Consider the following 24,489-nt stretch of genomic DNA (forward strand, 5'->3'; position numbering starts at 1 on the left):
CCGCTAAAACCGCGCTGCCCTCGCTGCCCTCCCGCCTCCCATGGAAAGCACAAAAGGCAAAGATCCCGGGCTGGGAGAAGAACAATTTATTGGGAACAGCAATGAGATAAGGAACAAATGGAACAGAAACAATATTGATAACAGAAGGGGTAAATAAAACTGTTTACAGGGAAAATAAAAACACAACTCACTGGGTCTGCCTGGCCACAATTTCCCATGTCTGGAAAGGACACCCTTCTCCTCAGGGGTGACAGAGAAAACTCCCTTTCCTGCTCCTGGCAATGACCTGAGGTGGGAGTGAATGTAATGACAGGACCATGGCCAGACCCTCATGTTCTTCCATCCCACATCATGTCACTGGGAGGGGCAGGTAAAGGGACAGGTGTCTTCCTCACATGGATCACAGGGAACATGGATCACCGGGGCTCTTCCCAATGTGGGACCTCCAATGGAGGATGAATTTGGAGCAGTGAACGCAGCTCCTCCTGAAATGGGGGCATTTGCAGGGCTTCACTTACCCATGACTCTGTTTGTGTCTGGTCAAGTTACAGCTGAAAGTGAAGCTCCTCCCACACTGGGGACACTTGTAGGGCCTCTCCCCAGTGTGGATGCGCCGCTGGTGCCTGATGAGGTGGTATTTCCGCTTGAAGCCCTTCCCACAATCAGGGCAGCAGAAGGGCCTCTCCTCTGAGTGAATTCGCTGGTGCTGGAGGAGAGTGGAGCTGGTCTGAAACCTCTTCTGACACTGGGGACACTCGTAGGGCCTCTCCCCAGTGTGGAAGGGCCTCTCCCCAGTGTGGATGCTTAGGTGTTTTACAAAGGTGGATCTGCAGCTGAAGCCCTTCCCACATTCCCCGCACTCGTAGGGCCTCTCCTCAGTGTGGATGCGCTGGTGCCTGATGAGGTGGTGTTTCTGCTTGAAGCCCTTACCACAGTCAGGGCAGAGGAAGGGCCTCTCCTCTGAGTGAATTTGCTGGTGCTTGAGGAGATGGGAACTTCTCCGAAAACTCTTCTGACACTGGGGGCACTCGTAGGGCCTCTCCCCAGTGTGGATGCGTTGGTGGGTGACGAGGGCAGAGCTGCAGCTGAAGCCCTTCCCACACTCCCCACACTCATGGGGCCATTCCCCAGTGTGGATCATCTGGTGGCTGATCAGGGTGCTGCTCTGCCTGAAGCTCTTCCCACACTCCAAGCACTTGTGGGGCTTCTACCCATTGTGAAGCTGCCCATGGGCCACCAGCTCTGAGCTCTGGCTGAAGCTCTGTCCACCTTCCTGGCTCAGGGTGGGTCTTTCCTCCTCAGAGCCCCCTGGGCTGGGTTTTGAGCCCCTCCTCCTGTGGGATCTCTGGGGCTTTTCCTGTATCTTGGAATTCAGCAGTGTGGAGCCACTCAAAATGGCCTCTTCCACGAGGTTTTGCTGTGGGGATTTTTCCTCCCTAGTCTCCATCCTCAGCCCCTTCCCTGTGGGAGGAAGGACAAGGAGAGGATGGGATTTGCCTCCGTGCCACAGGGAAGGGGAAGGAGATCCCCCCAGTGCATCCCCGGCAGGACGGGGTTGGCAGCAGGGTTGTCCTGCAGCCGGGGGCTGTGCTGGGCTGGGAGATGGAGCAGGAGAGAGGGGGAAAGGGGCACTGACTTCCTCCTCACCTGCCTGGGGCTCCCAGGGCTCCTTCCTGTTTCTCGCAGCCTCCTCGTCCATCCAATCGAGATTTGGGAATGGGAAATCCCGTTTCGGGGACCAAACAAAGGTTTCGCACATTGTCTTTTGAACTGGATTGAAGGCAAACCTGGGGGAGAGTCTAAGCCAGAATTACAATTTAATAAGAAAATTTAGATCAAGGCAATGCTACAGAAACACTGCCTTAAACTGACAGAGTCAGGATATAACCTGACACCCTGTTGCTGGTCAGGGTGGTGGCAGCAGTCCCATTAAATGGTGGCTGCAGTCCTGTGGGAGTGATGAACGTGATTCTGTCCAAGCAGTGATCCTGTAGAAGGGTCTGGTCTTCCTCTGGAGGTCCAGTGGCGGTTCTAGAGCTCTTGTCCTTTGGGAATCCAGTAGGCAAGCTGCTCCTGGTGCTGCAAGGCTCAGCTTATATCCAGGTAGGAATGTTTGGATCCTCCCCCTGGGCGGAGCATCCCACAATGGGAGGATGGAATTTGATCAGTCCTGCAGTGACACACAATGGCCCATTCACAGCAGATATCTCCCCTGGAGGGCGTTATCAGGGCTGAGTCATGGAAGAGATCAAGAACACTGCCTCACCTGTTTCTAGCAGTTGATGAAGATGGGGATTGAAAACATGCATTGGGTTCCATCTTACATTGCAACCTGAAACAGTGGGGGAATCCCTGCTCAGGGGGTGAACACCACCCCCCTTACCCAAACTGGCTCAGGTGTAAAACCCCCACCCCGGGAAGGCCACACACACAGGGGACAATGTCACACTTGCCCTGCCCCAGGGGAGGTCTCTGTCCCTGTCACTCCCTTGCTCTCTCCCCTTTTCTCTTTCTTTCCATCTCTCTCTCTACCTCACATTTACTGTTTAATAAAATCCACCTTGCATTTGGTCTTGCTAGCACCTCAATTGAGGTGGAGGCATCTCTCTGAAAATTTTCTTATCGAGATTGCGAGACTATTTTGGCACAGTGAGTTTAGGCACTCTTCTCTGACCCCAAGTGCCTTTGACAACAGCATGGTTCCCTCCACTTAGGAGGTTGTGGCTCTTTCTGGAAGAACTCTCAGAAACTTGTACACAGTCCCTCTTTCCTCCTGTGGAACTTATGGGAGAAATTATGAGGAAAATGGCTGCTGTGGGTCTGGAGCTTAAAGAAAATATTTTGTTGTCCTTCTTTGAAAAGTTTGTTAAAATCACAGGAGGAGAGGGAGCAAATGATATCCACGTGACTGATAAAATTCATTTACTCCAAGGTGAGGAACCCAAGGCTGCTAAAAGTCCCACAAGAAGCCCAGCTCAAGTAGCTAAATTCCCAAATAACTCCAGCCAGGGGTCTCCGGGAGGATTTTTTTGGAGAGTGTTCGGAGCCGGCAGATCCCGGACTCGAGCCCCGGATATCTCCGGGCTCCCTAAGAGGAGCTTTTTCGGGGGCAGAGGAGCCGCGATCGCCCCTCGGGAGGGTCCCGGGGGTTCCACGTGGGGATGGCCCGGTACCGACGGGGCGGGACATTGGTTTTGGGGATCCCCGTGAGAGCCGGGGCTGTGGAACGGGGGACCCCCGGGGCGGGGAGAGGGGAAGGGGCAATACCGGAGCTGGGGCACCCCCGGCAGCCCGGAGATGAGGCGGGGACGGGACCCCCTGACCCTGACAGGGGCGTGTCCTGGGGTGACTTCATGATGCTCGTGCCCCATCGGTCCCTTTAGCCCAGAAATGAGTTCTGCACCTTTAAGGCTGGTTCTGAGAGCCAAGGGGAGGAGGAAGAAGCTGCAGTTTGTTTTCAGACACTGCACTCACTCCTCCACATTCCAGCTCCTGGATGGACAGAGGGCGGGACAGAGCTCTCCTTTGCTTTTAGTTAGTTTTTAGCTCTCTGAGGCAGAGAAGTTCCCTGGACTGTGGTTTTTCTTTTTCTTTGGAGCTGTTTGAAACCTGCTCTGGACTGAACACCCAGAACACCACTGGCAGCTCCCACCTGTGGCCCACTTGGCCGGGTGTGGACCAAGGCATTTCCAGCGCTGGAGGGACTGATAAGAGACTGATAAGAGACTGATAAGAGACTGAGTGCACTGAGCTACAGCTCGAGGAGGGACTTGTGGAGTTTGTCATCTATTTTGAAGCAGCAGGAGGTTTTATTGCTTAATATTGTTCAATTTTTGTGCTGGTGAATGCTTTGCCTGGTAAATAAAGTTTTTTTCCACTTTTCTCCAAGGAAATATTTTCCCGAAGTGGCTGAGGGTGGGGCTGCTGAATCTGCATTCTAGAGGAAACTCCTTTTGGGGGTTTTCAACCAAATTTGCCCTAAAGCAGGACAGGGCGGTGGAAAGAAGGGGGAACCCCAAGTGGCTGGATTGAGGGGAGGCTGGAGAGGGGGACCCTGGGACTCCAAATCCTCCCAGAATCCCTGAGAAGGACCCTGGAGAGGGGGGATCCCCAGGACCCATGGGATCCCCAGCAGCCCTGAGATGGGGGACCACCAGAACCCCAGAGGGATGAGACTGGAAATGGGAAATTCCTGATGGATTTTTTGATTCACTCTTGATTTTTGGACATCAGGTGACTTCCAGAGATGGACTTGGGTAGGAGGAATCCCCAACCCAAGGCATTCACACCTTGTTTTTCCCCAAATCAGTATTTTCCCCAAACCTTCTCACAGTGACATCCCCCCTGTCCCACACTGGGTGAGCTCAATCCCAAACCTGACCCTGATCCTGGTCTCAATCTCACTCCACATTCACAGTTCTGTATTTAATCCCATCCCAGCCCCAAACTCATCTAGCCGCAGACCCAATCCCAACCCCAGCCCTAAAGCCAATCCCATGTCTAGCCTTAACCCCAATCCCAGCTCTAATCCAAATCTCAGCCCCAACTCCAAGCCCAGCCCCAATTCCAGACCCTTCCTAAATCCTCAGCCCCAAACCAAATCCCAGGTTCAGCCCTTCTGGGGCTTTGGGGGTGTCTCTGTCCCTGTGGCCCCAATGATGTTTGGGTGGGGTCCCAGCAGGGCTGAGAGGGACAGAGACCCCCCGGCCTCCCCAGGGGTGAGAAGGTGGCAGAGCCCCCCCAGCCCCGAGCAGCCTCAGCGGTGAGAGGGACACAGAGCCCCTGGTGCCCAGCCCTGCACAGGCATTGCCTGAGGCCAGAGGGATGGAGACCCCCCGAGCATCCCCCAGGGCCAGGGCACAGAGAGCCCCGAGCATCCCCTGGGCTGAGAGGGACAGAGACTGCCCCGAGCACCCCCTGGCACAGGGGAGAGAGGGAGGGAGACCCCCCAGGCATTCCCTGGGTGAGAATGATGGAGACCCCTGGGGAATGGCCTGGGGTGAGAGGGACAGGGACACCCCTGGGGAATGGCCTGGGGTGACAGGGACAGGGACACCCCTGGGGAATGGCCTGGGGTCACAGGGACAGGGACACCCCTGGGGAATGGCCTGGGGTGACAGGGACAGGGACACCCCTGGGGAATGGCCTGGGGTGATAGGGACAGGGATGACCCTCCCAAGCCCCTCTCAAGCATCCCCCAGGGTGAAGGCACAGAGACCCTTCAAGCATGCCCTGGACACTGCACAAAATAAACTTGGTAGAAATCCAACTAAACTCTGCATAAAATACTTTGATGAATATTTGATTTTCCTACAACTGACTTGTGATGAAAGCGCAAACAAGTCCCAAACATGAATAAACTGACAAGAGAAGCAGTGATGTGGCAATTCCAGGTTTCATTGGTTCCTGCACAGCTCCAGCTCAGCTGCTGGCAGGTTCCGATAAAAGAAAAGCGCAAATTTGGCCCCATACAGATATTATTAAAAGGAAGGGAAAGCTCTGTGAAGCTGTCACAAAAGTGACAGGGATGGAAAGAGTAATGGTTCTCTCATTTGACAAAGCCCCCAAGCCTGTGAATTTGGGACTTAATTGTGAATTTAGCTACTTGAGCTGGGCTTCTTGTGGGACTATTAGCAGCCTTGTGTTCCTCAACTTGGAGTGAATGAACCTTGTCAGTGTCGCTGGTAACATTTGCTCCCTTTCCTCTAGAGATTTTAACAAACTTTTCAAGGACGGACAACAAAACATTTTCTTTACACTCCGGACCCAAAACAGCCAATTTTCCTCATCAGTTCTCCCATAAGTCCCTAAGAGGAAGCTGTGTCCAAGTTTCCAAGAGTTCTTTCAGAAAAAACCACAACCTCCTCAGAGGGAACCATGCTGTTGTCAAAGGCCCTTGGGGTCAGACAACAGTGCCCTGAACTCACTGTGTAAAAATAATGTCAAAGTCTGGTTATGCAAATTGTTAGAGAGATGCCTCTGCCCCAATTAAGGTGCTAACGAGACCAAATCCAATGTGGATTTTATTGAACAGTAAATGTGAGGTAGAGAGAGAGATGGAAAGAAAGAGAAAAGGGGGAAGAGCAAGGGAGTGACAGGGACAGAGACCTCCCCTGGGGCAGGCCAAGTGTGACATTGTCCCCTGTGTGTGTGGCCTTCCCGGGGTGGGGGTTTTACACCTGAGCCAGTTTGGGTAAGGGGGGTGGTGTTCACCCCCTGAGCAGGGATTCCCCCACTGTTTCAGGTTGCAGTGTAAGATGGAACCCAATGCATGTTTTCAATCCCCATCTTCATCAACTGCTAGAAACAGGTGGGGCAGTGTTCTTGATCTCTTCCATGACTCAGCCCTGATAACGCCCTCCAGGGGAGATATCTGCTGTGAATGGGCCATTGTGTGTCCCTGCAGGACTGATCAAATTCCATCCTCCCATTGTGGGATGCTCCGCCCAGGGGGAGGATCCAAGCATTCCTACCTGGATATAAGCTGAGCCTTGCAGCACCAGGAGCAGCTTGCCTACTGGATTCCCAGAGGACGAGAGCTCCAGAACCACCCCTGGACCTCCAGAGGAAGACCAGACCCTTCTACAGGATCACTGCTTGGACAGAATCGCGTTCATCACTCCCACAGGACTGCAGCCACCATTTAATGGGACTGCAGCCACCACCCTGAGCAGCAACAGGGTGTCAGGTTATATCCTGACTCTGTCAGTTTAAGGCAGTGTTTCTGTATCATTGCCTTGATCTTCATTTTCTTATTAAATTGTAATTCTGATTTAGACTCTCCCCCCTGCTTTGCCTTCAAACCAGTTCAAAAGACAATGTGCGAAACCTTTGTTTGGTCCCCGAAACGGGATTTCCCATTCCCCAACCTTGACTCAATGGAGGAGGAGGCTGTGAGGAAAAGGAAGGAGCCCTGGGATACCCAGGCAGGTGAGGAGGAAGTCAGTGCCCATCTCCCCATCTCTCTTGTTCCATCTCCCAGCCCAGCACGGCCCCTGGCTGCAGGACAACCCTGCTGCCAACCCCGTCCTGCCAGGGATGCACTGGGGGGATCTCCTTCCCCTTCCCTCTGGCATGGAGGCAAATCCCATCCTCTCCTTGTTGTTTCTCACCCAGGGAAGGGGCTGAGGATGGAGACCAGGGAGGAAAAATCCCAACAGCAGAACCTCATGGAAGAAGCAGTTTTGAGCAGCTCCGTGGCAAAGAAATCCAATGGGGAAGAAAAACCACAGAGATCCCACAGGAAGAGGGGCTCTAAACCCAGCTCAGGGGGCTCTGAGGAGGAAAGACCCAGCCTGAGCCAGGAAGGTGGACAGAGCTTCAGCCAGAGCTCAGAGCTGGTGGTCCATGGGCAGCTTCACAATGGGTAGAAGCCCCACAAGTGCTTGGAGTGTGGGAAGAGCTTCAGGCAGAGCAGCACCCTGATCCGCCACCAGATGAGCCACACTGGGGAATGGCCCTACAAGTGTGGGGAGTGTGGGAAGGGCTTCAGCTGCAGCTCTGCCCTCATCATCCACCAACGCATCCACACTGGGGAGAGGCCCTACGAGTGTCCCCAGTGTCAGAAGAGGTTTCACACCAGCTCCACTCTCCTCCAGCACCAGCGAATTCACTCAGAGGAGAGGCCCTTCCTCTGCCCTGACTGTGGGAAGGGCTTCAAGCAGAATTCCCACCTCATCATCCACCAGCGCATCCACACCGGAGAGAGGCCCTACGAGTGTCCCCAGTGTCAGAAGAGGTTTCATAGAAGCTCCCATCTCCTCCAACACCAGCGGATTCACACCCAGGAGAGGCCCTTCCTTTGCCCTGACTGTGGGAAGGGCTTCAAGCACAACTGCAATCTCATCACCCACCGGCGCATCCATACTGGGGAGAGGCCCTACGAGTGTCCCCAGTGTGGGAAGAGCTTCACCACAAGTTCTCATATGAAAAGACACCAACAGAGCCACCAGTAAGGGAAGCCCTGCAAATGCCTCGATTGCAGGAACAGCTTCATGCACCACTCCAGCTTCATCCCCCATGGGAGAACCCACACTGGGAAGAGTCTTGGTGATCCATATTTCCTGTGATCCATGCTAGGAAGACATCTGCACCTTTTCCTGCCCCTGCCAATGACCTGATGTGGGATGGAAGAATGTGAGGGTCTGGCCATGGCCCTGTCATTACATTCACTCCCACCTCAGGTCATTGCCAGGAGCAGGAAAGGGACTCTCTCTCCCTGAGGAGAAGTGTGTCCTTTCCAGACAGGATGAAATACGTGGCCAGGCAGACAGTTGTTGATGTTGTAGTTTTCCCTGTAAATAGTTTTTCTTATCCTTTCTGTTGACAATATTGTTTTTATTCCTGTTTGTTCCTTATCTCGTTGCTGCTCCTAATAAATTGTTCTTATCCCAGCCTGGGATCTTTGCCTTTTGTGCTTTCCATGGGAGGCGGGAGGGCAGCGAGGGCAGCGCGGTTTTAGCGGGAGCAGGAAATTGGGGAATCCCATTCCTGAAGCCCGTCCCGTGGAAACCGAGCATCCCAGCTGGTGGCAGCCCTGGTGGCCATGGCAGCAGCCTTGGGAGCGGGTCCCTGGCTGGGGCTGTGGGAGCCTCTTCCCTGTGGTGCCCAGGGACAGGAGTGGAGGGAGCGGTTGCAGCTGAGTCGGGGCAGGCTCAGGTTGGATGTCAGGAAAAGGTTTTTGTCCCGAGGCTGCTGGGGCCCTGGCCAGGCTCCCCAGGGAAGGGTCCCAGCTCCAGGGCTCTCTGAGCTGCAGCAGCGTTTGGCCAGCGCTGCCAGGCCCAGGCTGGCATTGTTGGGGTGTCCTGTGCAGGGCCAGCAGTTGGACTGGAGGATCCTGATGGGTCCCTCCCAGCTCAGCCAATTCTGTGCTTCTGGGATCCCATCAGCCTGGGGATGGGGCTGCCAATGGTTGCCATGGCAACAGGCTCTGGCTGCAGGCCTGAGCTGGTGTCCATGGCAACCACCCCGGCATGGGGTCTCCATGGAGCTGCCGAGGGACTGAGCATAGACACAGGGGGCTGGGGATGGTTGCCTGCAAAGGATCAGATTTATAACAGGCCCTCGGAGGGGCTCCATGGGATCTTTTCAAGAGTCTCCAGGCTGTTCCAGAGCTGGAATGTCACATGCAGAGACAGGGGCTCCATGGAGACCTCCCAGGCCTTTCTGGGGATGGTAAAGACCCCTGTTGTCAGAGGCAGTCACAGCCATTCCATGGTGACATCCCAGGAGTTCCCAGGCTACCAAAGAGCCGGGATGGCCCAGACACTCACAGGGGTTCCTGTCATGGGCACAGTGGGAGCTTCAGGCAAAAGCTTTTTTTCTTTATTGGAGAAACTCCTTCTGAATCATGAGATGGAGAAATGACACTCAACAGCCACCATGGATCCTCAAACTCCTGCAGGGCCCCTAGACTCTTAAAATTCCTTCTAAGAGAGGACACTGGGAGTGGCTGGATCCATTCCCAGACCTAGAATTTTGCAAAGGTGTAAAAGATTGAACAGGTGGAATTCAAATTTAGCACAATTTGTCCCACAAGATTAACGATGGAATACCAGATAAATTAGTATAAATACAGCTCTGATTGCGTCTGATCATGATCGGGCAGAAAGATCTTAACCAGAGTTATTTACTCCACAGTTCAGGAGCTATAACAATTATTAGAATATAGTGCTCTAGGAAGAAACAGGGCGCCTTGCTGTAGTCATTGGAGCCCATTGCAGGCAGAGCCTCCTGCTCCAGCAGGAACTGCCTTGCCTGTGCCATCAGCAGGGCAGGTCCCGCTGCAGGAAAAGCCCCAGGCCAGCCCCAGCACAGGGAAGGCCTCGGGCACAAGGGCAGAGTGCTGTGCTGGGAGCTGTGCCAGGGAGAGCCTGAGGCACCAAAGGCACCTTGGCAGCAGCAGCTGCTTGCAGGCCATGGCCAGAAGCCTCCCTTGGCAGCCCGGCCTGGTGGCCACCACTGCAGAGCTGCTGCCTCAGGGCTCATTCCTGGCTGGCCTCTGAAAAGCCACTTCTGCTCCAGGAGCCTGACTGGGAAGACATTGGCCCCAGCACCTTGGGGACAAGATATCAATGACAAAACTCTTCATGCCAGCAGAGCCAAGGCAGGGCCAGAGCAAAGGGCAGAGCCAGGCCCAGGGGACAGGGCTGCCATGGTGATGGCTGTGAGGTCACTGCCCCTGCAGCAGCCTGGCTGCCCTCAGCAGACATTCTGGCCAGAAGCCTTGTGAGGGCACCCAGCAGAGCAGAGAACCCACACGACAGGAATTCTGCCACTGGGGAGGGCTGGGGGTTTCACTGGGTCAGGTTGCACAAAGCTCCTGATCTTGGATAATTCCTGGGATGGGGAATCCAATTCTCTGGAAAAACAGTTGCAGTTTCATGTCACTTTCATAATTGTAAAATATTTCCTCCTTCTAACAAATGTAAATCCACCCTCATTCAGTTTAGAGATATTGACCCTTGTTCTGTCACTGCAAGATTTGGGAGAAAATAACTTTGATCTCTATTTTTCCTTTTTCACAGACCTTGGAGAAGGCCCAGAAATCTCCCAAGATGGGGTTTTGAGGCCTCATCACAAAACCAGCAGGGAGAGTCTGCAGGCTCTGGGCTAAGAGGTGTGGAGACTGAGGACAGAACAGGAGTAGCCTGGGAGGGATTGAAGGGCGGTTTCAGAGAGGCTGGAGCTTTTCTTCCTAGTGGGAATGAGCCTGAAGAAGCCATAATAGCACCAAGGGCAGCTGGGGAGGCCCAGAATGGACACCAGGAGAAAGGAATTTCCCTGCCAGGGCAGGGCTGTGGTGCAGCACGTCCCCCAGCAGGAGCCTGGAGCAGCCCAAGGCTTTGTGTGGGCAGGCAGAGGCAGGCAGGAGGCAGAGCTGTCAGCAAAGGAAGGGGCCAGCCAGGTGGGGCAGCCGGGGGATGCCCACAGCCTGCAGGGACAGAGGCGCAGGTTTGCTCAGCACCAGAGACACCTTTGCCTTGCTTGTCCCCACCTGTCATCACTGCCACCAGTGTTCTGCTCTACTTGGAACCTGGGGACGCTTTCTCAGTCCTATCCCTCAGAAGGATCTATTTAGATTTTGAGAAACTTCAGTGTTTCACCCACTTTTTGGGTTCTTGAGAAGTTCTTTGAGCACACTGTGAGGGACTGAGTCTGATGCAAAGAGCACCAAAGCCCCAGAGGGTCATTACAGTCCTTGTGCTGTGTCTGTGCTGCTGAGCTGGGCCGGGCTCCTGGCCCAGAGGCAGCTGCTGGCAAGGGCAGCAGAGCTGCAGAGAGACAGCTCTGGCCAGGAGCAGCTCCTGGGCACAGCCCAGCAGGGCTGCGGCACTGCCAGGGCCCCTCAGGGACACCAGCAGGGCACAGACAGAGCTCCCAGGGGCTCAGCACTGCCAGGGGCTGTGGCATGTCCCAGTGGGGGCTGTGTCACAGCAGCTCCTCTGTGGCTGTGTCATGGAGGCACAGAGCAGCTGTGATGTCAGCAAGGGGCTGTGTGACAGCACAGAGTGGGCTGTGTGAGGTCACAGATTGGGCTATGACATCACAGAGTTTGTTGTGTGAGGTCATTGAGCAGCTACAGCATCATAGAGGGAATTGTGTGACATCCCAGAGCAGGCTGTGAGATCATGGCATGGCTGTATGACATCATAGAGCTGGCTGTGAGGTCAAAGTGTTTGCTGTGACTTTATGAAGTGGCAATATGACATCACAGAAAGGGTTTTGTGATATCACTGAGGGCGTTGTGACATCACACAGCTGTCTGTGACATCATAGAGTAGGGTGTGTGGCCATAGAGCAGATCCTGCATTCATAGAGGGTGGCTCTGTGACATCAGAGAGAGGGTTATGACATCACTGGCTGGCTGTGTAACATCATAGAGCTGGCTATGACATCACAGAACAGATTGTGGAATCACAGGGTGAATTTTTGACATCACAGAGTCTTCTGTGACATCACAGTGCAGCTGCATGACATTCAGGGGTGACATCCCAGAGCTGGCTCTGTGACATCACAGGTTGCTGTGTGACATCGCAGGGGCTGTGTGACATCACAGGGGCTTTGTGAGGTCACTGGGGAGGTCACTCTGCCCCGGCCCCCCTCACAGTTCCCCCCAGAGCAGTCCAACCCTGCTCGTGCACAGCGGGGTCCCCTGTCCCCCAAGGTCCCCCTGCCCCCGGCGCCGCAGCCTCCCCCAGAGGATGTTCCACGAGATCGACCCCAGAGCCTGACACGGGGACGGGGGGCCGGGGCCCTGGGGGTGGCACAGGGGGACAGGGACCCCCCGGCAGCGTCCCCGTGTCCCCCAGGGCCAGAGCCTGGGCCAGGGCTCCTTCACCCTGGTACCAACGAGGGCCTGAGAGCACTGAAAAAATCCCCAGCAAGGGATCAGCAAAAACCAGATTTAATATTAAGGGACAGCAGCACAAAGTTCCTTGGCAAGGGTCACTGTGCTCCTGACTGGACACTTCAGGCACACCAATGAAACAAAGCAACAACAAAACCAAGCAAAATCCAGGCAATCAAACCAGAAATGAGCCAAGAACTGTCCCTGTGTGTTTGTGTGACAAAAGGACAGTGAGGGCAAGGATAAAAGGAATATGGCCCAAAAGCTGAACAGAGCTCAAACTTAAGAGGACTTAACTTACACTTAAACCTTAACTGATACCTTCAACTTGACAATTTAGAAAAAGAACAGCACTTAACTTTGACGCCGGCCGGGGGTTTATTTACAGACGCGAACGAGACGGGGCTGCTATATGGAAAGTGTCTCAAGCTGTTTATTTTTTCAGCATCAGTCTCATTACATGATTATGATAATGGAAAGATGCTAGCAGCTCACAATCCAGGCAGCAGGCCAGAAAACTTAATGTTACAACATACTTTATAAGCTTCTTGACCAATCACACAAAGCAAAAGCACATTGACAGTAGTTCTACCACATCACCATAAGCACACATACCTTTGGTTAAAACAATGCTTGCTTATTTAGAATACAGTACCTGTTTGTAAGAGACAACGCACAGAGCACCATTATTAAGCTTTAACCTTCCTAATATCTTGCTAGATAAATTTTCTGCAACTTAGAGAGCTATTCAGACAAGCATTAATACATAGGCTTTTGTTCTATTTGCCCTTGCCTTTTCTACAGTTTAAATAATTTTTCTGCTGACCGATCTCATGACTGTTGCTTTAGCACTGTTCACAATTCTGCTGTGTCTGAAGCCTGCCTTTTGCAGCTTTCCTAGAACCCTCTACTTTTATGGATTCCCACAAACAGTAATTAACCTAACTTACAACCTATGACTTAATGATATAATGGTAGAATAACATTAAACAATATTCAACTTAGCTTATAACATATTAAACTTTACTTAGGAAAAAAAAGCTCTTAACAGCATTTAACTTATTCCTTATGATGTAACCTTACTTACAGGCCTGACTGACTCAGCTATCCAAGGCTCTCAAACCCCTCAGAGAGCAGCATTTCTGCCACATTTCCCCAGCACAGGCACTCCTGTGTGCACACAGACACAAAGAGTCACCTCCAAATTCCCTATATGCAAAGACTGCTCCCAGACAAAATCTGCCATTCCTGATGAGTCTGGCTGGCCTTGGCCTAGAGAGGCTCTCACCTGCCTTCCAAACACTGGGGCTCTGTGCTTTCCTTCCTATGGAAAAGAACTTTCCTTCTCATCCAGGCACCCATGGCCAAATTTGGGATTTCACCTCCAACATTCCCTATCGTGACAGACTGGAGGAGATTGTTGGCTGGAAACATTTCATGTGTGGGGGAGGAAGGGGCAGGTCCAGCCCTGCCCTGCCCTGGAATCCCAGCCCTGCCCTGCCCTGGAACCCCAATCCCCCCAGAGCCTCTATCCCAGCCCAGCAGTGGCTGCCAGTCCCTGGCACAGCACAGGCAATGCTCCACAGCCACCTCTGCAGCCCCAGCCCAGCTCCTGAGGGACCAAATGAGCCCAAGCCCCACCTGGGGGAAGGGCCCAGGGAGACCAAGGGGTATTGAAGGCTGACCACAAGGCAAGCACACATCTTGACCCTGGATCCTCTTGGAATTTCCATCTGAACAGTGCTGGAATCCAGGAGTTGGTAGCTGTGTGTGTGCTTCTCTGTATCTTTTATGTCTTTCTCTCTTTCTATGTCTTCTTCTATTTCTGTGCTCCTGTAAATTTTGATTAACAATAAAGTGAACAGGCTTAGAGTTTGTGAAGTTGAATGGGCCAAGTCAATGCTTTAAAAAGTGTTTTTGTTGGTTGAATGTTTGTCGTAGTTTGATATGAGAAGAATTTTAAAACGTAATACAAAACTTTTCCTTTAACTGACAATCTGTTAAACCACTGAGATACTGAACACGCCTCTGTGAAACACAAATGTTAAAGATGAAAAAACCCAGGAACCTCCTCTTTCTTTCCAGTCAACAAAGAAGCAGCGGGACCCAGCCCCCGCCTCAACCAAACCAAACCAAACCAAACCAAACCAAACCAAACCAAACCAAGCAACCCTGCCATGGGCTGAGCCCCTTCCCCCTCCCCAGGCTGCCCCCCCCCCCCCCCCCCATCAGCCCCATTCTGACCAAACCAAACCCCAACAACTCCCAAACAGGAAAACAGAAGAGGCTACAAAACCCCAACCAGAACAAAGCCAGCCACAGCCATTAAAATCTTACCATAAAGTCCCCTCTCCCCAACACAACTAAACCAAAAACCCCTACAACCTACACCCATACAAAAAACCTTACAACTAAATACTTAAACACAAAAAAAAAAAAACCAAACCAACCATAAAACCAATCCTAACACAACCCAACCACAACTTCCAGCACAAGTTACCAGCAGGTCAGGTGTTAACCCTTTCAATACTTCAATCCTCCCTCAAGTAAAAGAAAAAAACAAAATACAAACATATAAAAGAAACCATAAAACCATCAAAAACAGTAAAGAAGAAGTTAAATCCCAAATAAAAAAGAAAAAAACCCCTTAATCTTAAAACTAAAATATTTTTATAAACTATAAAGAAAAAACCCTTTTCCTTATAACATCTAAAACTATTAAAAAATTTAAATATTAAAAATAATATCAAACAAAAAGGTCTATACTAAAATAAACAAATGTTAAAATAACTGCAATTTCATCCAAATTTTAAACAGAAGCAAAAAAAGTAATCCAGTATCCCCAAGAGATTTCTATTCCCAGAGATAAAAATAATTCTAAAAGTAAACAATAAAAACTATTACCTTTGAACAACTCATCTTTAAAACAATGCCCCGTAAGTGGACATGGCCCATAAACAAAGTGTAAAAAAGCTTGCAGTAATAAAAACAACTTCACGAGAACAAAGTTCCCCAGACAACTGTTATCCATGACAGAATTAAGAACCACAAAAAAATATTATTTCCTCTTGTAAAAAATCTCCATAATCTTAACAACAAAAGCTACTCTCCATAAGTAAACTAAAAGAAGACTATACTAGAAATAGTAAACTAAATAGAAATTTGAAGTTTACTTTGTTTACATTGTCAGTAAAAAAAAGGTCGTAATAGAAAAGTGTTCTAAAGAGTTTATTTTAATTCTTACTTCATTTTTTCTTTTATTTACTTTTAATAAAATTTTCTTTATACTCTTTTAAAATTTTACACCTTCTTTAGCTTTCTCCTAAACATATTTCACAATAAAATAAATACATAAATAATTAACCAATACTAAAACCCATCACACTCATCAATCCATTAATTAAGAAAACTCAAGATTAGAAAAATCTTAAATTAACAAAACAAAACCACTACAATGTCATAATAAATCTTTTGCCAAAGTTTCTCTGATTTTCTAAAGTTGCCAGTAAAGGCTGTTTGGTTGTTTTGAGCTCCTGAGAATCTCTTGTTGGTATTTCTCCAGGGAGTCCAACTCAGAGGACACAAACAATTGTAATTCCTTTAAATGTATCCTTGAGAGAGTTGTTTGGGGGATGGGGGTCAGGGCTTGTGTGTCCTGCTTGGCCCAGCCCAGGCAGGGCTTTCCCAGCCACATTCCACACTCCATTGCCCAGCTGGAGCCGCTGGTGCCTCTGAGTTGTGCTGCCCCAGCCCCAGGGACGCTCTCCTTGTCTGCCCATTCCCCCACGCTCTCTGGGCAGGGATGGCCTCACTGGGGGCTGCTGACATCCTCAGCAACTTGGAGGCTGCTGCTGAATTTCCCTGCTCCAGAGGCTTGTTCAGCCTTCAGCTCTTCAGTGCAGGAATTCAGTGTCCCAGGGCTCATTAACATTCAGAACACCTGAACAAGCCAAGCCTCTGGGAATCATTTGATTTTAATTTTCAAATCATTTGTGGTTAATTAGACAGATCTCAGTAGTATATCCAAAGTGAATGCAATATATTTAAAAAGACAGTGAGAAAAAGATTTTTCAGGTCCTGTTTAGATTTTTTTTAATTTTAGTTTTTAGTTTTAGTTTTTTAGTTTTAGGGTTTTTTGTTAATTAAATGATGTGTGCAATTTCCAATTGATACTGAATCCAAGTACCTCCTCATGCAGTTTGAATGGATATGAAAATCAAGACCCTTCATGGCTGACAATCAATCAGACTCTGTCCCTACCCCCACCCCACCATTTCCCCCATCCAAGCCCTGGCACTCAGAGCAGCCTTGTGCAAATCTGAGCTCCCTCCAGCCCAGGCTGCACCTGCAGCTTTCAGCTCCTTGGCTCCAACTCCCACCTGCTTTCCTTGCAGAAGGAGCTGCCCGAGACACAGAGGGATGTTCATTTCTTGTCAGCCACCAAAGCCAAGGGAAGGCACAGCTCCATCAAATGCAAAAGTCATTCCTCTGCTGGATATTAAATCCTCTTTGCACAGCAGACAGTCTCAGAGCAATGGAAAACACCTTCTGTGCCCAGCACAGATCCCAAGGTCCCCCCAAACCCTCCCTGCTCTGATTCTGCCCAGATTTGCTCTTTGCACACACGAGTCACAGGCTGAAGTCAGGAGCTCCCTCCATGCCCAGAGGAGGAAGAGAGAAAGGGGGTGAAGAGCTCTCCTGTGCAGAGCCAAGGTCCAAGTACAGCCCCTGCAATGGGAACCACAACTCATCAGGTTTGTGTCCTTTGGGCTCAGGGCCTGGTGACACTCAGAGGCACAGAAGGGTTTCTTGTCAACAAACAAAAGTTGAACATTTGAACGGTTTAATAACCATCACAGCTCTTCCCTCAGCTCTCTGGGATGTCCCAGCAGCATCTGAAATGTCCCCCATCCACCAGGAATTTCTGTACAGGAACAGTTTTTCACAAAGATATAAGAAAAGGTAATTCAGTGATAGATATAAACACAATTAAGATGTTGACTAATGTGATATTTATTTGAATTTAAGAAAGACTAGGCAACTCCCTACAGGTCAAAGCATGAAACCAGTCAGTTGAGAGGCACTTGAAGGACCAGAGAGCATCTGGAGGAGAAAATCTGGAAGGAATGGGAAGAATAAAGTTCCAGAGAGCCTAGTGAAGAGATGCCCTTAGACATGGCCGTTTAAACAAGAGAGCTGAAAACACATGAACGAAGAGCAAGAGGAAACATTAGACTGAATATTGGTGACACAAGTGGAGGGGAAGATCAGTATTTTATCTTCTGCCATTATTAGAAGAATCCAGTAGATCCAGGAAATTCCTGTTCCTGATGGGAAAACATTGCCATTTCTTAAAAGGACTCAAATGACCCAGATAATAAAGATTTGCTTGTTTATTATGAAAATAACAGGTATTAAAACCTGTGCCCCTTTCCAGGAAGACATCAGTTGAGTGCCCATGAACAGGCAGTGCCACTTGCGCCCTGAGGTGCCCAGCTGGGATTGGATCTCTCTGAGAGCACCTGGGGGAGAGCAGAGCACCTTGCAAGCTGCAGGGCCCTGACAGCCCTGCAGGGCTCCTGTGCCATCAACATCTGCTCTGCCCCAGTCTGAAACAGGGCCCAGCATGGTGCTGGGATCATCAGAGAGCTGAGGTGTGTGCTGGAATTCAATGGCCTCCCCATCCCGCAGCAGCCCTGCATTTCGCTGCTGCAGCCTTGGTCTCCAGCCCAGCCATGGAGGCTCTTTGGGCTCTGGAGTGTTGCTGCAGCCGCCAAGGGCAGCTGAGCTCTGCCTTTGGCACAGTCAGGCCTGGCCAGCGCAGGCCATGCTCAGCAATTGCTTGGGTGTGCCTGGCCTTGCTGTCAGCCCCGTGAGCGGCTGCGTGGCCCCTTTGTGGCCCTGTGCTGGCCCAGCCATGGTGGCCCAGCCCCTGTGCAGGCCCAGCCCAGGCCAGGAGCATTGCGGCTGGGAACGGCCCCTGTGCCGTGGGGCCCACAGCAGCCTTGGGGCTCTGTGCCCCATGGCCTCCCTGCTGGGCAGCCTCTGCCAGCTCCTGCAGAGCCCCTGGCACCTGTGGGGCTGCACAGACAGCCCTGCCCCGGGCTCTGCCGGCCTCTGGGCCAGCAGAGAGGCAGCCAGGGCTGGCCATGGCCGGGAACAGGCCCTGAGCCCCGCAGGAGGATGGAGCTGGGCCACAGCCAAACTCAGCCCAGGCCAAAGCTGGGCTCAGCAGCCAGGGCTGCCAACACATGGGCACAGAGGCTGGCGCTGACAAATGTCCTGGGCCCCCTCCCTGCTCTGTCCGTGCCACCAAGGGCACAGAGCAGCCTCCTCTCTGGGCCACTTGCCTGTTTGCAATGCCTTGCACAGGCGCTGGCCCTGCCCCACAAGGCCTGGCCTGAGTCCTGCCCCTGCACGCTCAGCCAGGCTGAGATGGACACTGATGGTTTCTGGGCCAGGCTCTCGGAGCCCAGCCCAGCTCCCTGCAAGCTCTGCCAGCTGCCCTGAGCTCTGGGCAGCACCAAGGGCCTCTCTGAGCCCAGCCCAGCCCAGCCGGCTCTGGCCCCACAGCTCTGCTCAGCCCAGGCTGCTCTGGCCACTGGCCCCACGGCCTCAGCCCCTGCCAAGGCCACAGCAGCAGCTGCAGCTGCCACAGGACTCAGCCCCAGCCATGGGGGAAGGTGCTGGGCCAAGGCCAAAGGAGGCTCCCTGGCTGCCCTGCTCCCCTCGGCCTGAGGTGCTGAGAGCTCTGCAGCCCCTGCTGCCATCCCATCTGCCCAGGGCAGCACCAGAGCCCCGGCCTTGGGGCCCTCAAGAGCTGCTCCTGCTCCAGGCCCAGGGCCTGTGCCAAAGCTGGGACAGCAGCCACAAAGCTGTGCCCATTTCTGTTCATTGCTGCTCTGATGGGCATGGATCTGCAGCCACTTGGAGGTTGGAGATGAATTTCACTACTCCAGAGGCCTCTTCTTTTTGGAGCTCTTCAGTTCAGGCACTCAGGTAAAAAGGCTCATGAACATTTGTTCACAACACTTAAAAAAGAAAAGCCCATAGGAATAATCTAAGTTTTCATTTCTACTGCGGTTAATTAGACACATTTCGGAAGTGTATATAAAGTGATTCTGCTATATTGAAAAAATAGCAGAGAGAACTGAGTTGTCTTGTTTTCTTTTCCTGTTCATAGTTTGGTATCACGAATTGATACTGACCAATTGATATTGGTCCAATTGATATTGACCCCCAGTACCTTCTAATGCAGTCTGAATAGATATGAACATCAAGACCCTTCATTGGTTGACAATCGATACTTTTTTCTCCCCACTCCCTCTCCACCATTTCCCACATCCCACCCGTGGGACTCAAAAGGATCAGGAACAGTGTGCCCAGCAGGAGTGATTCTTCCCCTGTGCTCAGTAATGTTTGGGCAGCACAGTGTTAGGTCACAGGAACTGGTTGCCCAGAGAGGTAAGTGAGTCACTGTCCCTGGAAGTGTTTAAGGAAAGACTGGATGTGGCACTCAGTGCCATGGTCTGGGTGACAAGGTGATGTTGGGTGCCAGGTTGGACTTGGTGCTCTCCAAGTTCATTTCAAGCCTGGTTGATTCTCTGATGATTGTGACACTGCATGGCCCTGGGGAAGCAAGGGGCCATTGTGACACTGCGGGGCCTGGTGGCACTAAGAGAACCATGGTGACACTGTGTACGACATGGCAGCACAGAGCCAAGGGGCCATGGTGACACTGTGGGGCTGAATGGAAGCAAGGAGTCCATGGTGACAGTCTGGGTCCTGCTGGAACCACAGAGGCCACTGTGACACTGCAGGGCCTTGTGGAACCAAGGGGCCATTGTGGCACAGTGGAGCCAAGGAGACCCTTGGGAGAACCTGGGGACAATGGAATCAAGGGGCCAGTGCTCCATTGCAAGGACTCTGGGAACTGAGGGAACAATTGTGACACTGTGGTGCCCCATGGAACCAAGGGTCCCTGGTGACACTGCAGGAACTTGTGTCACCAGGGCTCCATTGTGACACTGCAGCACCAAGGAATTCATTGTGGCACTCTGAGGCCTCCTGGAACCAAGAGGCCACTGTGACCCTGCAGGGCCTTGTGGAACCATGCAGAGCATTGTGACAGAGCAGGACCTGGTGTCACAATGGAGCCATTGTGACACTGCAGGGCCCCATGGAACCAAGAGGCCAGGGCTGCTCCTCAGGGATTCCTGGAATGAAGGAAACATGTTTGACAGTGTGGTGGCCCTTGGGACCAAGAGGCCATTGTGACACTGTGGAACCAAGGAGAGCTGCTGCACTGCCAGACCTCATGGAACCAAGGATCCACTGTGACACTGCAGGGCTTTGGGGGACCAAGCATCCACTGTAACACTGTGGGGCCCAGGGATCCAAGGACTTTGTGACACCAAGGGGTCCCATGGCACCAAAGGGACATTGTGACACTGGGAGGCCTCATGGAACCATGGAGAGCATTGGGACACTCTGAGGCCTCATGGAACCGTGGTGACACCAAGTTGTCTGCTGGAGGGTAGGAGGGCTCTGCACGGGGCCCTTGACAGGCTGGATCCAGGGCCCAAATCCAACCAGATGAGGTTTAACAAGTCCAAGTGCCGGGTCCTGCACTTTGGCTACAACAACCCCTGCAGCACTACAGGCTGGGGACAGAGTGGCTGGAGAGCAGCCAGGCAGAAAGGGACCTGCAGGGACTGATGGACAGCAGGCTGGACATGAGGCAGCAGTGTGCCCAGGTGGCCAAGAAGGCTGGGGGACATTCCCATGGTGCCAAGTCAGGAACTGCAATGGGGAGTGGGGCCAGAGAGGAAAGGGCCAACAGGGATGGGCTGTTTGCAGGGCAGGGAACAGGCTGGGAAATAGGAAGAAATTTGTACCAGAAGAGTAAAGAAAGCAAACGTGGCACAAAGGAAATGCTCAGGGCAGTTTGGGGGTGGCTGCCAGGCAGCCCTGGCTCTAAGCAGCAGCGTCTGCAGTGGCACAGGGAACTCCCAGCTGATGGGAACAAACTTTCTGGCTGAGTGCAGAGGCCAGGACAAAGCTGAGTGGTTTCCCTGGTGTCCCGCAGGCCTTGCTGGCCCCAGGGGCTGATGGCATTTGTGCTCCCTCAGGTTCATGTCCCCACAGCAACAGCATGGGGGTGCTGCCCCTGCTGTGTGCAATGCAAACAGGGGCTGCTGAGGCAGTGCTGCCATGTCTGTGCCTGCAAGGATGGGGCACCTGTGTGAGCTGGGGGAGAGGCCAGGGCTGTAGAGGGGGGATGTTGTTGGCAGCTGCATGAGGACGCTCTGGGACGCTGCCCTGGGCTGTGCAGCGCACTGGGCATGGATCAGCCCCTGCTCTGCTGCTCCTTCCCGTCTGCCCCAGGGCCCTTGCAGAGCCCCAGCCATGCTGTTTGCCCCCAGCCTGCCCACGGCCAGCCTGGGGCTGCTCCCGGGCGTTTCTGTGCTGAGCATTGGCCTGGCCGTGTTCTTGAGAGAGCCTGGGCAAGGAGCCTGGAGCCCCCAGGGCCTGGCCTGAGGCGTCAGCGCTGCCCCAGCAGTGCCCATGGCCTGTCCCTGCTGCAGCCCCGGCACTGCCACCCCCAGGGCTGTGCCCGGCCCCGAGAGCACTCAGGCCCTGCAGCAACACCAGGGCCACCAGGGCAGCGGGGCAGGGCCACGGCAGCAGCACTGGCAACACCAAGTGCTGCTGCTGCTGCTGCTGCTGGGCACAGCTGCTGGGCCAGCACTGATCTGCCCCAGCTCTGCACACAGACATTGCTGCTGCAGCTCCACAGAAGGCAACACAAGGGCATCTCTGCAGAAAACTCTGCTGGGAGATCCTTTAGTTCCTTTAAAGCCACCGAGAGCACAACCCCTCATTGCCACAGTCTGTAGCCACAGGGGACTTGGAGAGTAAAAAAATGAGAAATGGCACAAACAATGAAATTTATTTGTAGATAATACGGAAAAAGTAAAACAAAGAAGCAGAACCCCCGAAATGAGAACAACAAGAAATATCAAAGATGATTTTTATTACAAGTGATTTGTAGAAAATGGCCAAGAGTTTAATGTTTCTGAAACCAACCAGTCGTCAGTCTCCACACTGCAGCCTTGAGCTCCTGGTTCCTCAGGCTGTAGATGAGGGGGTTCAGGGCTGGAGGCACCACCGAGTACAGAACTGACAGGGCCAGATCCAGGGATTGGGAGGACATGGAGGGGGGCTTCAAGTCGGAAAATGTGCCAGTGCTGAGGAACAGGGAGACTACAGCCAGGTGAGGGAGGCAGGTGGAAAAGGCTTTGTGCCGTCCCTGCTCAGAGGGGATCCTCAGCACAGCCCTGAAGATCTGCACATAGGAGAAAACAATGAACATAAAACAGCCAAGTGCTAAGCAGATGGAAAACACAACAAGTCCCAATTTCCTGAGGTTGGAGTGTGAGCAGGTGAGCTTGAGGATCTGTGGGATTTCACAGAAGAACTGGCCCAGGGCATTGCCATGGCACAGGGGCAGTGAAAATGTATTGGCCGTGTGCATGAGAGCATTGAGAAAGGCACTGGCCCAGGCAGCTGCTGCCATGTGGGCACAAGCTCTGCTGCCCAGGAGGGTCCCGTAGTGCAGGGGTTTGCAGATGGACACGTAGCGGTCGTAGCACATGATGGTCAGGAGGGCATATTCTGCTGAGATGAAAAAGGCAAAAAAAAAGAGCTGTGCAGCACATCCAGTGTAGGAGATGTTGCTGGTGTCCCAGAGGGAATTGTGCATGGCTTTGGGGACAGTGGTGCAGATGGAGCCCAGGTCAGCAAGGGCCAGGTTGAGCAGGAAGAAGAACATGGGCGTGTGCAGGTGGTGGCCGCAGGCTACGGCGCTGATGATGAGGCCGTTGCCCAGGAGGGCAGCCAGGGAGATGCCCAGCAAGAGGCAGAAGTGCAGGAGCTGCAGCTGCCGCGTGTCTGCCAATGCCAGCAGGAGGAAGTGCCCGATGGAGCTGCTGTTGGACATTTCCTCTGATGCCTTGGCATGGGGATCTGTATGAAAAGTAATCATGGAATAGTTGGGTTTGGAGAGGACTTGAAATAGCCCAGCACAGGCTGGGGGCACTTTCCCCCCACTGCCTGCCCAGGGCTCTGCTGCCTGGAGCTGTCCCTGCCAGCAGCTGCTTCCCTGTGCCCAGGGCTGGGCCCTGCCAGTGCTGCCAGAGCCCAGCCCAGCCCTGGGGGCTCAGCTCTGCCCTGCAGAGCCCTCCCAGCTCAGGCACTGCCCAGGGGCAGCTCTGGCTCTGCAGGCTCTGATGGCAATGTCAGAGCAACCCTGAGGAGACTGGAACAGCGGCTCTGATGCTGCCTGTGAGGGGCCCTGTGCTGATTTCTGTCACTGCCTGGTTTATTCAGATCTGAGACAAGATGTTTTTATTATTCCAACCTTAACTGAGAGATGAATATCCATGGGTAATTTCCCACCCAGGCTACCCAGAGCAGTAAATTAAAAAAGCAGGATTTTATCCTTTATGCAGGCCCTGCCTTGCTGTGCTCCCTGTATAATCTACTTGGAAGTGTTCTGCAGTTCAATGCCATGCTGGGAGCAGTCCTGAACAATGCAGCATCCTCCCCACACAAGGAGAACACTCCCAAGCCTCACCAGCTGTCTCCTGCCACCCAGATCTTGTCCCCCAGTGCTGGAGCAGCTGCCAGGGCTGGCTGAGAGCTGTCCCTGGCAGGCAGCAGAGTCCCTGCCCCAGCACAGCGCCCTGGGCTGCAGGACCCTGCTCTGCAGGACAGCCCTGGGCACCCCTGGCTGCTCTGCACAAGAGACAAGCAGAGAATGTACTCACAGGCTCTGCAGGCATTGGCATGTTCCAGCTGCAGGAGATGGCTCCAGGAGCTGCAGCTGCATTGTCCTGCAGCCAGAGGTTCCTGTGCCAAGGGCTGGCAGTGATTGTGCCCCAGGCACTTCTCAGCCCCTTCCCAGCCCTGACTGATTGAAGCTCTCTGTGCCTCTGGGCTGTGCCCGGGCTGGCTGCAGGCAGTGCCCCAGCCCTGCTGGGCTGGCACAAGAGCTGCTCATCAAGAGAAATGTGCTTTTGAAGCTCTTCTTGGTGACCAGGAGCTGCCTCTGGGCCAGGAGCCCAGCCCAGCTCAGC

At 52.8% G+C, this 24,489-nt stretch overlaps 1 protein-coding gene and 2 pseudogenes across 1 annotated transcript; 1 reads left to right on the top strand and 2 right to left on the bottom strand.

The window, feature by feature from the left end:
• The window catches only part of LOC139604488 (zinc finger protein 850-like), a 258,481-nt pseudogene extending 256,782 nt beyond the window's left edge, over nucleotides 1-1,699 (bottom strand).
• Nucleotides 1,700-6,878: 5,179 nt separating this feature from the next.
• The window catches only part of LOC139604489 (zinc finger protein 271-like), a 67,265-nt pseudogene continuing 49,654 nt past the window's right edge, over nucleotides 6,879-24,489 (top strand).
• LOC139604453 (olfactory receptor 14J1-like) lies at nucleotides 22,419-23,351 on the bottom strand. The gene has a single exon (XM_071455608.1). It carries the CDS (start codon nucleotides 23,349-23,351, stop codon nucleotides 22,419-22,421), a length of 933 nt encoding a protein of 310 aa, XP_071311709.1.

Source organism: Agelaius tricolor, unplaced genomic scaffold (genome assembly GCF_023055355.1).
Source record: "Agelaius tricolor isolate 1412-34295 unplaced genomic scaffold, bAgeTri1.0.p SCAF_51, whole genome shotgun sequence".
NCBI classification, from domain to species: Eukaryota; Metazoa; Chordata; class Aves; order Passeriformes; family Icteridae; genus Agelaius; species Agelaius tricolor.